Source organism: Triturus cristatus, chromosome 9 (assembly GCF_964204655.1).
Source record: "Triturus cristatus chromosome 9, aTriCri1.1, whole genome shotgun sequence".
Taxonomy (NCBI): domain Eukaryota; kingdom Metazoa; phylum Chordata; class Amphibia; order Caudata; family Salamandridae; genus Triturus; species Triturus cristatus.
Window position 1 is genome coordinate 1037971898 of NC_140592.1, and position 13290 is coordinate 1037985187.

The 13290-nt window shown below is 41.2% G+C and overlaps 1 protein-coding gene across 3 annotated transcripts in view; it reads left to right on the forward strand.

Annotated features, from left to right (window-relative positions):
• The window catches only part of STYX (serine/threonine/tyrosine interacting protein), a 323362-nt gene that overhangs the window by 266156 nt on the left and 43916 nt on the right, over window positions 1–13290 (forward strand). For all 3 annotated transcript variants that reach the window (XM_085626838.1, XM_085626839.1, XM_085626840.1), the window contains one exon: window positions 11109–11181. In XM_085626838.1, the coding sequence (XP_085482964.1) occupies window positions 11109–11181 (73 nt within the window). The remainder of the gene's footprint in view (window positions 1–11108; window positions 11182–13290) is intronic.

Consider the following 13290-nt stretch of genomic DNA (forward strand, 5'->3'; position numbering starts at 1 on the left):
GCTACAGCACACTTCCATAGAAAACAATGGAGGCATGAAATAAAAATAACACAGCATAGAAATTAGTTAAATTCTGTCCACACTTCCCATCCCTCCCAACGTTGTTTTTTTCGATCATTGTGAGTCTCCGCTCATGCAGGATGCTGACTTGAAGGATGCTGACGTGACACTGATCAAAAGTGAAACCAGTTGGTACCATCAGTTCTAACAGTTTCACCCTAATGGTTGTTCACAGGCATATCTGAGTCTCCCAAGCAGCGGCCCAAGCAGGCTGGAAAGGGGACAATGTCTGATCGGTACCTCTTTAGTGGATCCCAGATTGGGGGTCGCTCCAAGAACGCTACCCTCAAGCAAGGATCCGCCTACACCAGACTGGGCAGCAGCCTCCTCTGACATGGGCAGAAGCTCCCCCATAAAAAAAATTAAATCTTTCTGCCAACCCGGGGGACTTTTGGGGAATTTACTCAAAATCACCCCCTTGTCTACATACAGGTGGGGTAGAAAGGCCACCAGTGGAAAAAAGAAAAAAAAACAAGTGGGGGGGGGGGCAGCTCACCTTGCCATTGGTATGTGGGCCTCCCCTACCGAACAGCCCAACATTCCCCCCCAACACTATCCCCTTGGGGGGTGGGGCAGAAAGCCAACTTGAAACTAATAGGAAAAAAACAAAAGGGGTTTGGCCCATTCCTGGCATAGGTCTGTGCCCCCGCCACTAAAATAGCCCAGCCTTTCTGCCACCTCCCCTTCCTCTGGGCCCCTTTGAAAATCTTCAAATTGCTATTTACAAACAACCCCTGCTGTTTAGACAACATAATTAGGAGGAAATGCACAGTGAAAACCAGAGCAGTCTCTTAAAAGAGCCTTGGTTAAAGACCGAAGAATCAGTACCTCATTGGTCATTCCATCCTCACCAACAGCAATAACAGCAACAGAGGTACTTCTACCATCAGAGGTGATACTATACCCAAATTTACCAACCAACGACAGTCGCCCAACTTATCTGGGTGACTGCCGTCCAACTTGAAACAATGGCTCACCTGTCTCCCCTCCACCGTTTTACTCGGATCCAATGAGGGTTGTTTACCACTCCACATGCAAAAGTGGCAAAATATCACAAGCTACAGTAGGGTGCTAACTCTTGTTCAAGATGGATACTCTCTTCGTTTCAGATCTCTTCCCTCCTTCAGTTCCACTAACATTGGCATCAAAGTACTATCTGTTCAACCAGCACTATGAGGCATCTTCACTGCTGAAGAAAAGCTGTATGTCATCAAAGGGGAAAACGCATCTGCTCAAGATATTCTTATAAAGATTTGACATGATGCCATACATTTGTGATGTCTGCTCCAGCACTGCATTGATATTTCACACTTGCATGGTTTTTTAAAATGATTTTGGGTTTAGGGGTCAGTTCATCCAAATCATGCCTGTTTCTCCCTGCTCTCCTCCTGCCCTGAGCACAGAACTGACCCTGGAGGTGGTATTATCACCTTGGAAAAAAACATTCCAATATGTTGGAGTACACATTTACCACTCAGACCACTCAGACCAAGCCAAGCCATAGCTGCTCACAGGCCGCAGACCAGTCTTTGCTTCTTTCCACTTTGGGTCGGATTGCTTTATCCAAAATGGTCATACTGTCCCAGATATCGAATTACTTCTCAAATTGACCTCTGTCTTCTCAAGAAGTCTTTCACCATGCTGAATGGTATGCGGAGTTATGTAATTGGGAGCCCTAGTGGGCACTAGATATTGTTGGCTAAGTTTAAGTTTCCTACAGACGAGGGTTGGTTGGGACCTTCTGACTTTGATCATTATTCTAGCGGTGCAACTACATTGGGCCTTTTGCTGGCTGGCTGCTCACCACAGGAGGCCTGTCTCCCTGATTCTGGCACTATCAGGGACAAGGTAATAGATGTGTTCCTCCCCCTGCTACACTACTTGAGTGCTCTACTCGTCTGCTCCATATTCCAATGGGATGCTATTAAAAACAAAACGTAGGTAACCGAAGGCGGATACTCTTAGGACCCAAAGATACCCTTGCGGAACATACCCACTTCCAGACGTGGCTTATCTTAGAGAACTCAGGAAACTTTGGAGAATTCCTACATCCAATTTACTGGATGACTGCACATTGATCCTATTCAGCACACTGGTTGAGTAGTATGGGCTTAATGCAGAGCCATTTATGACGCACAGAAAACTCACTCACACTCTCTATTGGGTATCACCCATCAAGAACCCCAAACTCATTCTTTAGTGCAAGCGCTATGCACCATTGAAACTGATAAGACTGGTCTCACTGATATTGCAGTTCCAGGACAATATATCTGGGTAGGCCCTTTACAGAGAAAGAATGGGACAAACTATTAGTGCATCCACACAGTTTGTTGAAACGCCAGGTTTTACATTCAATTTAGTATAGTTAACAGAGTGTACTGGACCACTAAGTGGTTGCAAAAGATTTATACTGCAGTGAACTCCGGTTGTCCCAGAGGGCAGGCATAAAGCAGATGTTCTATGATTGCCCGGAGGAGAGTGCTTATTTGAAGGACATCACTGCCATTCTACCCATCTTCTATGAAATCTGTACCAAGTCTATACCTTGATTATGCTTATTCTTCACTCTAGTTCTTCTTTCTTTCCTTATCGTTGACCGCCCCATTTGTCGTCTTTGTTTTCACCATCCCCTTTTGTTCGTTCCTTTTGTCTTTGCCTGCCTTCTTTCCTTCCCTTCTTCTTCCCTTTGTTACGGGTCACTCCCTTTACTCTCTTTTCCTCTAAACTCAAATGTCTCTTTACCCTCGCTTACTCTCCTCCAGATCCCCTCTTCATCTTTCTTGCTATTATTTCTGTCCTTCCTACTTTTTCTCCTTACCTGTCCTGTACCACCTCCTTCTTTCCATTCCCTGTGATTATCTTTTCTAGTTTTCTTTACTCTCGTATCTTTCTTTCCCTTCTGTCGTTCTCTCCTTTGCGCTTTTTATCAGTTTCTCCTCTTCATTCTCTCTACTTCATATCTCATTCTGGTCCACCCTTTCATGTCCCTCCTTTCTTTCTCTTCTTAATATCTCCACTCCGTAGCTCCATCCTCCACTCCCCCCCAGCCTTTTTAAATCTACCTCTGTTGCGTTCCACCCTTCAGTTTTCTTCTGCTCCCTTTTCACCTCCTCTGCCACCTTCCACCCTGGGTCCTTGCCCTCTTTTCTCTAATACATTGACAAGCACTTACACAAACCCATTAAGTACAGTGTTTGGCCTCTGCTGCTCTGTAGCCTCCTTGCTCAGTTAACCAGGGCCTTCCCGCAACCTATCATGCTCTCTGTGACTGTTCCCTTCCCTAAACTTTCAGTGAGGAAGAGCATGCCCAGAGCTAAACACTGGGAGGCACGCCCAAAACATTTTCAGCAAAACCCCTGTAAAATAAACTGGAGCCAGTGCAGAGCTGTCAGGGCCTCTACTATGCTTGGGTCCTGGTGTTCTTGCAAAGGCTGCACCAGTGATAGCCACGCCCCTGACTGAAGATCACAGAACATAACTCTTTTCTAATCCCCTTAACCAGCTGCACAAGGTAATGGGGCAGGCGGCATTGGCCAGGAGCCCCACCCTTTCTGCCACTAGGGGGCCCACATCCATACCTTACCACTTGTGATGGCTATAGAGGAGGAACACTGATGTGGCTCTTTGGTCCTATTGTACTTCTATATTGCTTAATACTCTGGGTGAAGCTGTGATACATTCTTATTTGCATTATGATCTGGGCTCCCTTCTGGACTGCATGGTTAAATGGAATATAGTGTAGCCTATAACCGAGGTGTTGAGTGAGGTACATGAAGCTGAAAGAAATGCTTCAAATGTGGTGCTGTGACCATCGTTGCGTGTAAGTCTGATGTTTTACAGAGAGTACGGAAATTGAAGCAGCCATTGATACCTATCTTTTTGATAAAAACAGTAATGTTGAAGCGCCTCCCGACTGGCGGGGGGCGTCCTTCTGAGCACCGCAGTGACCCACAGTCCAACCGGTGTGAGATCTGACTGATTGATGTCCTTATAAACAAGATGTTGAAATCAAGCTTGTATATGTATCCAAAAGCTTAATTTTATTTCCATAACTATATTGTACAATTCATAACGATCATATATGTATCCAAAATGAATAAATGAATATTGATCAACCTCAACGTGTCTCCCGATGCATTTCGGGCTACTGGGTGCCCTTTGTCAGGGAAGAGTATCTACAAAATGAGGATAACATGAGTAAAACCACTCGTATAGTGAACAAGAACCAGACTCTACAACATGCTTGTTAAAGTGGGAATATGATGGTGCCAAAAGTATATACCTCCGACGAAGAACGTGTGTTTAGTGTACATGCTAAGTCTAGAAGAACTGTAAAATAGCGAGGTGAATGAGCATTCTACAAATCGTGGGAATAGTTTTGAGGCCTGAGGTGCGTTGGTAGTCAATGCTATAGGATAAAAACACCGAAGTCTTAATATAGATCGTTCAAGATAATCGGGTAATAGGTAATCGAAGTTAGAAAGTCCCGTAGTGATCAAAAAGCGTGAGGCATGCAGAGTGAACTCCTACGAAATGAAAATGTGTAAGATAACAAAAATGGCAGCTTTGTAATTGCGAGGTGAAAGCTTGGAGAAACCGCTCGGTAACCCGAAGCGTGATACGTGCAAAGTGAACTCCTAAATAGTTGATCACTAAAAGATTTATAAATGTTAATGAACCGTAAAAAACTTCATGACCGCTGAATAAAGTGAGCGCGGACTTACTTCTACGTACTGGTGACAAAAGTTCGAAAAAGGACTGGTGACCGGTGCCCCGGAGAGTGCGGCCATGTTGTAGTGTGTAAAAGAATAGAAAACGCGAAACTAGCGAGCCAAGTGTGATAAGCCCTGAAAAGTGAAAGAATGACCTGGTAAAGAAAACAAATGAAAAACGCATAGTGCTCTGATAACCAATAACGACAATGAAAAGAATAGTGGCAAAGATAAACCCATAATGACAATCAAATGTGAAGAGTGAGAAGAGACGGAAACTTATAGATAACACACAGTACTCTAGTATCCTGTTATGCAAACAATGAGAAAGATGCCCAGGATAAACAAAATATGTATCATCACGAAGAGAGGAAAGTGAGGGATAAATGAGAAATAATGATGTGAAGTTCAAAGATAACAAGCAAATTCCATGCGATCACTAAGACCATTTGGTTTAAAGGAATTCAGGAACTTGATCCAGTAATTCTCGCGTTGTAAGAGGTGTGTGTTATCACGTCCATCAATTTTCTTTACTGTTTCCAGGATCAAAAATTGTAGTTGACTTATTTTATGGTGATTGTCTATGAAATGATTTGCAATCACTGATTTAGTGTTCATCGTACGAATATTGATTTATGTTCATGTATTCGCGTTTTTATTTTTCTCTGTCTTGGCAACATAAGCCAAGCCACAAGGGCATTTTAACATATAAATAATGTTTGATGGGTCACATGTACCATTCACTCGCAGTTTGATGTTGGTGCCTTTCATAGGATGATGGATCTTAGCCCCTTTAATTATATTATTGCAATTGCTACAATTGTAGCAAGGTATAGTGTCTTTGAAGATGGTCTCCTTAGTTTCTGTGGATTTTCGGGTGATGTCTTTCACATTCCTGCCCTTGGTGTATGCAAAGATGGGTTTGTCTTTAAAGATAACTCTAAAATCCGGTTCAAGAGCAAGTATGGGCCAGTGTTTTCTGATTGACCTTTTGTACTGTTGACTGACAGTAGAAAATTTAGACACCACTACATTCCTGTTAGTTTCTGTTTTCTGAGAGATGTGAAATAGTTCAGTGCGAGATTTTCTGGAGCAGCGATCTTTGGCTTGTTCAAGGACTCTTGTCAGGATACCCCTCTTTGTTTGAAACGATCAAGCATGAGCTGCATTTGTTCTTCAAGCACATCCGGATTGGAAACAATGCTTTTAACCCTTAAAAGTTGAGAATATGGAAGATGAGTCTTCAGAGTGTTGTTGTGAAAGCTCTGAAAATGTAGTGTGCTGTTTATGTCTGTACTTTTTCTGTATATGTTGGTTTCCAGATGGTCATCAATTTTGCTGATCAATACATCTAAGAAGGTTGTGGTTTTGGCATCCACTTCATACATGAATTGAATTCTGTCATTGATGGTATTCAAAGAGATAAGAGCGTTATTGAGACTCGTATGTGCCCTTCCATATGATGAAGATGTCATCAATGTACCTGTGAAATCGTAGAGCAAATGGTCATAATGATCGCATGGAATTTGCTTGTTATCTTTGAACTTCACATAATTACATCCTATCCTTGTCATGTTCTTTCTCATTGTTGACATAACAGGATACTAGAGTACTATATGTTTGCTATAAGTTTCTGTCTCTTCTCACTCTTCACATTTGATTGTTTGTCATAATGGGTTTATCTTTGCCACTATTCTTTTCATTGTCGTTATTGGATGTCAGAGCACTATGCGTTTTTCATTTGTTTTCTTTACCAGTTCATTCTTTCACTTTTCAGGGTTTATCACACTTTGCTCGCTAGTTTCGCATTTTCTATTCTTTTACACACTACAATATGGCTGCGCTCTCCGGGGCACCGGTCACCCGTCCTTTTATGATGACTACCCCACCCTTCTTAGCATGTTCGACTTCACTTCCGCTCTCACACACCATGATGAAGCCTCGAACTTTGATCACCAATACGTAGAAGTACGTCCGCGCTCACTTTATTCAGCGGTCATGAAGTTTTTTACGATTCATTACCGTTTATAAATCTTTTAGTGATCAACTATTTAGGAGTTCACTTTGCACGCATCACTCTTCGGGTTACCGAGCGTTTTCTCCAAGCTTTCACCTCGCGATTACCACGCTGCCATTTTTGTTATCTTACACATTTCCATTTCGTAGGAGTTCACTCTGCATGCTTCACGCTTTCGGATCACTTCGGAACTTTCCAACTTCGATTACCTAGTACCCGATTATCTCGAACAATCTATATTAAGACGTCAGTGTTTTTATCCTATAACATTGACTACCAACGCACCTCAGGCCTCACAACTTTTCTCACGGTTCGTAGAATGCTCATTCGCCTCGCTATTTTACAGTTCTTCTAGTCTTAGCATGTTTACTAAACACACGATATTCGTCGGATGTATTTATTTTTGGCACCATCACATTCCCACTTTAACAAGCATGTTGTGCAGTCTGGTTCTTGTTCACTATATGAGTGGTTTTACTCATGTTATCCTCATTTTGTAGATACTTTCCATGACGAAGGGCACCCAGTTGCCCAAAATGCATCAGGAGACATGTTGAGATTGTACAATATCGTTATGGAAATAAATTAAGCTTTTGGATACATATACAAGCTTGATTTCAACGTCTTTTGTTTATAAGGACAACAATCATTCAGAACTCACACCGGTTGGACTGTGGGTCACTGCGGTGCTTAGACGGACGCCCCCCAGTCGGGAGGCGCTTCTACGTTTTACAGTTCACACTCTTCGATCAGTGAGTGATGCTTCTGAAGCACGCCACATATTGCATCGATTACATACTGCTTTGCTGTGTGTGTTCATCTATAACCTTGTTTGAAAAACAGTAATGTACAATGAAGTGAGTTGGCATAACCCTATTATTTTGTAACCTCTAAAACTTAAGGTTTTGTAAACGTGTATGGTGATTTAGTGCTCTTTATCGATATACTTATTATAAATAATGTAAATAAAGGATACTGTTTAAAGAGGGTGTGGACCTTTTTACCAAACTGGAACATATTTACAGAAATGTGGCATGGTCAATTCGCAGCACAAAACGTTTTTCTGTCATACTTCAGGAGACCCTTCTCTACGGCTTCCCCATTGCCTTCATATGTTACATAGTCCTCAACATTTGCAAACCCTTGCATAGGGTTTGCATCACAAAAGTCATGTAAACCAGGCACAAAGCGCTGTGCTGAGATTTACTCTCCAACATAAATTATGATTTGCATTGGAAAAATACCTCACATAATGCAAAGTAGTGCTGCTTTGTGTTCCTATGCAACCAGACATAGGTTTTGAAGCAACTCCCCAACCAGTAACCTTTGTAGACCGAGATTTGCACTAAAATATTAGATCTTGTTGGGGCAAGATTTAGAGTGGAGTAACTTTTAAAGTTATCCATATTTTTCAAACTTTACATAAGTGCTTCACAGATACAAAGTGGCACAAGCATTAGAGCATAGTTTTTATACTGCAAGGGTGCAGTAAATAAATCTATGATTGACAGAATGCACACACCCTTTCACTGTGGTGCAAGAGTGTGTGTGGGGGTTCATGGCAGTGGAAAGTGCTGGGGTACAGAAAATCTGTGCTATATCTTAGATCTGCCGCTGTTTTTCCTCTCATCCTTGGACACAATGCAGAACAGCAACTTTGCTTTCTGCTTTGTGCCAAAAGGTTGTAAATTTGCTTCTGATTCTCAAACTAAGTAACAAAGAGCCACTATGTGACTGGGTCTGCTATGCATTTCAATTAACAGTTTTACTGCTCGCAATTTCTTTAAACTCCATACAGACTAGCCTCCTCAGTGTGGGGATACCCAGCTAGAAATTGTGTTTCCCTTGATGGGCAGTACATTACTAAAAACTAATATAAGATGAGGACTGTGGAAATGACACCTGAAGCTTGCTGAGAAACGTTTAAAAATAAATCCGTTTTTGTTTCCTCCACATGGTCACTAGGCTACAGTACAAAGCATTTTTCCCTAGAAAAAGCAGCTATTCAACTATTCTTTAAACAAAATAATACAGCTCAAAATGTCATTGATGTGTGTAATACAATCACATGTATGTGTTTATTTCGCACAGCGTGGGACTGGCCTCTTGAAACACATTATTCCTAAATTAAAGGACTTTGTCTTCAGTGGATGTCCAGGTCCCCCATAGCGCAGTCGCCCACACACCTAAAGAGAAACAGCAGTTTTCACCCTCATAGCATCTTTTTAAACTATGCTGAATTGATGATCCTATGTTGAATCTGTGGATTCTCGACCTTTCATTTGTCCTGTGGACCCTCTTGGGCATCAGGATTCACTAATCCAGCATAAGATTTGCAAATTTTGCAAAAAAAATGGAAGAAAAACAAATTATTTAGAGCGCTAATGCTGTGCTTGGCCAACGGCTGCACATGTGGGTTGGCCGCGCGTGATGGGGCTTTGCTGGGCAGTCCAGTCTTTGGTCAACACTCTGCATCGCGTAGCCAAAAATATTGGGTACAGGGTCTAGTCTGGTGCAGCCAACTCCCTCTGCACATGGCAGAAGGTTGTGGGCTGCAGGTGTTGGCCGCCCACAGAGTTGATTGCAGAGTACATGGCCATGTGCAGTGGGGGGTTGCCCATCAGTGGAGTGTTTGGCGTTACAGCCTAAATCCATGGCTGCAGCCAACCTCACTGAACCCTTTTGGAGGTTAGGCCCTGTGGGAGGTCTGCCCTGTGCCAATGGCTGCATGTTTAGTCTCCCACGGAATGTTGCATACTGTGCCTAGACAAGAGGCCATCCCCTGCTGTGCTGGCCAGCCTCAGAGAGTGGGGCACAGTGGATGGCTAGGGGCCATATCCTATGTGAAACCCACACCCCAGTGCTGAAAGCTGTGTCCCGTGGCTGTTGCATGCCCACAATGAGTTGGTTGCAGAGGTGGACCAGGGGCCTCCAGATCCACTAATGGACTGGGTGACGGGGCAAAATGTTTTCTCATCCAGTGGTGTTTTATGTATATATTTTTCTCTGGATTAGCTGAGTCTGTGCTAATTCTGGAGTTAATGGTAAATATTTCTCTACAATTAACCATTTGAAGCTCACCAGACACCAGTTTGTAATGGTAGTGTCTCAAAAACTACCCCTCCGAGTTCCACCAAACCCAGCTATATCACAACTGAGTACATTTCTAGTTTCATACCATGTTTGGTGTAATTATTTTAAGTGTTTTTTGCATTAACAGGAGAGCAAAGATTCCTCCAGTAGTTAACATGGAAAACACTTTTTTTTTCACCCCATATTTTCACCCAAACGGATTTGCCCGAAACTTGACATGCCGATATTTAGCCATTAATGGTATTTGATGGGAAAATTGCAATCAAATTTGTCAAATGGTTTCATATTTATCAACAAAACAAGAATTGCTTTTTCATCGGGAAATCAGAGCTGATTAGAACTACAGAGTCACTATTGCCAACTCCGTAAAATATATATCTAGATTTGCTAATGGGAAGATATACCACAGGGCATACTGTTTCTCTGGTTGTCCAGCTCCAAAACTCATAATACATTCAACTAACTCCTGCACATCAGGTAATTGGAACAATCAATATATTGGCTCCAAGAGCAAGATAAGTCTTTTTTACTTGTGCTTCTGTGAACAAGCAGCCCTAATGATGGCCTTCTAAATGAACCTGCCACGTGTCCCCCTTCATAGTCTTACCAACGTAGAACGCAAAATGCCTTTATCCTGAATAATTATTTAGTAGTAAAGATTTTAGTGCAAAGCCTCAGTCAGATTGCGCCAACAACTGCCTTTTAACATGATTGTGGAGTGTCTCAGTGGTTACAGTTAATAACATTTATATCCAGACTCCATTATCGGCAGAGGAATATATAAAAGTCGTTAAAAGTTTAATCCTGACAACATTTGAGAGGAGGGAAAAGATTCACAACGGATGCAATTCTGATTCAGACGTAAACTCCTGTTTGTGCTCATCACTGGATGACAGGCTTGATTAGATGAGAAAGTAATTTTTCTTTTTCGGAACAGATGCAATGAGGCGCACAGGGTGTGGGACAGACACACAGAAGAAACATTTAGGGATGTCTTACTGTTACATTTTAAACTAGTCTAGTCCTTCCACAAAGTTAGAACAGTTGAAAACTGAAAGGAGTCTTTTGTATTGCGCCTGTCAGAGCCAATACAGGTAGGTAACCAGTCCTTCGTGGAATTGTTACTTTGAGGCATGAATCAACGAGAAACATGTTTTACTCATTTGTAAATTGAACTAAAACAATCATGAAAGTATATGTAGTCTCAGATGTTCTTCTTTTCCTAGGGATGCCTTTACCTATGTGCAAGAAAGAAGGTTCTGCATTAATCCTAATGCTGGATTTGTTCATCAACTTCAGGTAAGCTCTTTCAGTGCCAATCTGTCAAAACAACATATAAATGCTTTTAATCTTCAATTCTATATGGTGTAAATATCTTTTAGCCTCAATCGATTTCTCCCTTTTTTCAATCTTTAATCAAGGAATTTTTTTACATTGTTTACAAATTATAAAAAGCATAAAGAATTTCTACCTTTGGCAAATAAATGTTTAATTCTATATGCCTGTTAGATGACATCATTAAAAGTCTGCCTCCAAGTTCTTTAAATTAATTCCAGTGAAAATGTATTACTGTAGTATACCAGTTTTTTCCCTTGAACCTTAAAAGGAAGTTTCTCAAAAAACTCATGCATTAGGTTTTAAAAACATTTATTTCCATATTTTCAATTGAATTGAGCATGTACAAATTCCTAATCTGATCACAAATGCATGTAAAAAATCAAGTAGGTCTTTGATTTTGCTTCTCAGGCAATGCAAGGAGCCAACAAGCAAAAGATATTTAAAAGATACGAACCACTTTCTGTCATTGAATATAAAATACATCATGCATGAATTCTTATTTTTTGTGTCTTCTACCTCCTTTTCATGTCAATGCGTTTTAGTCTTTTTACACTTATTAGATCACCTCAGTGCAATCACACGGCCCCAAAATGTGAACGTCTTGCATAAGCCTTGATTAGACTGCTCTTGAGTTTTTAAAGTTTGTTCAAAGTATGTTTACACAAATTACTATGTAACATCATTCCTTTGTTTAAGGCTTCAATTTTATATAGAGTAATTCATCTCATCCTTGTCAAACTGATGTTCATGTAACAGTATAATCCTCTTGGGATCATTTTTAGGGGTAAACATTCAAAATCCGTTACTCAGCGCATCAAGTTATATTTATGCGAGGACATGGCACTTGCATAGTTTTAGACCAAATGCTGTGGGATTGGTCTCCCAGTTAGTTACAAACATGGACTGCTTTGTTCGGAAATTCGATCTGTACTAGAAAAACCACTAGATGCAAACTGTTGGATCATTGTTGACCTGTGGTGGCATAACTGTGGTATTTTGTGTGTCCAGCAAGCAGTAGGTGATTGTTACTTTGATTGTTAAGCCTGCTGATATAAAACTATTACCCAATTGTGTATTTGCTCATACCTTTGATTTGTTTTTCCACAATTAATATTCATTTTTAAATAGTGTTCACTAGTTAACTGCCTATGTATTAACAATCAAATTGAATATACATTTGAAAAGACTTAGGTCTAGTTAAATTATAGATTAATATCTCATACACCCTCACTGTATTTCACCCACTTAAAAATTGTCTCCCATTTCACATCCACCTTACTATGAAACTTTTACTGGTCTCTCTAGACAATGGGATGTCCAGCAACAGGTTGGTGGACCAGAGCACTTTTACATGCCATGAAATAGACTGTACAGAAATGTAGAAATCATATACAGTGACCATACCGAGGTATTTCTGCATGAGGAAACATGGTAGACATTAACATAGTTAAAATGGTTGTGAAGAGTTAAAAAACTTAAGTCTTGATAGTTTCACAGAACTCTAAGTGGCTCTGGATCACCCAGAGTTTCAGATTTGGTATGTCTGATGTGGAAAAAACTCTACCTCACCTCTTAAAATTGATCTTTTAAAAACTCTTCTAGAGCCTCAGTCTACCGGTATGGTTAATGGGGAAAAGACTTGTTTGCCCAGCACCTGCACACCTTAAACCTGTAGGTTTTACAAAGTGGTGATCCATCTTCCTGTTTTCTGTGCACAATTGAATCTCTCACCAAAGTCCCTGAAGATTTTTCATGCTTTTAGATTTTGGACTTTGCACATTAAGAACAAGAAGATACTTGGAGTCTCTACATCTGTTCACCGTGAACATGTGCCAGTTTTCAGTGATATGACCCTCTTCTTGGGGCTAATCCACTGGGGCGCTGTAAGAGTTGAAGAAATCTTTTACAGTGGGGTTTGCTCTGAGGTACTTTGTGAGTGGTCGCATTGTCGCGTGATGTATGATACTACTGTAATTCTACCCCTTTGCCATACACTCTAAAGAACCCTCATGTTCTTCAATGGGCTCCTCGCCTGCAATGCTCTCTTAAGATTCCAACCTTATTTTTTCA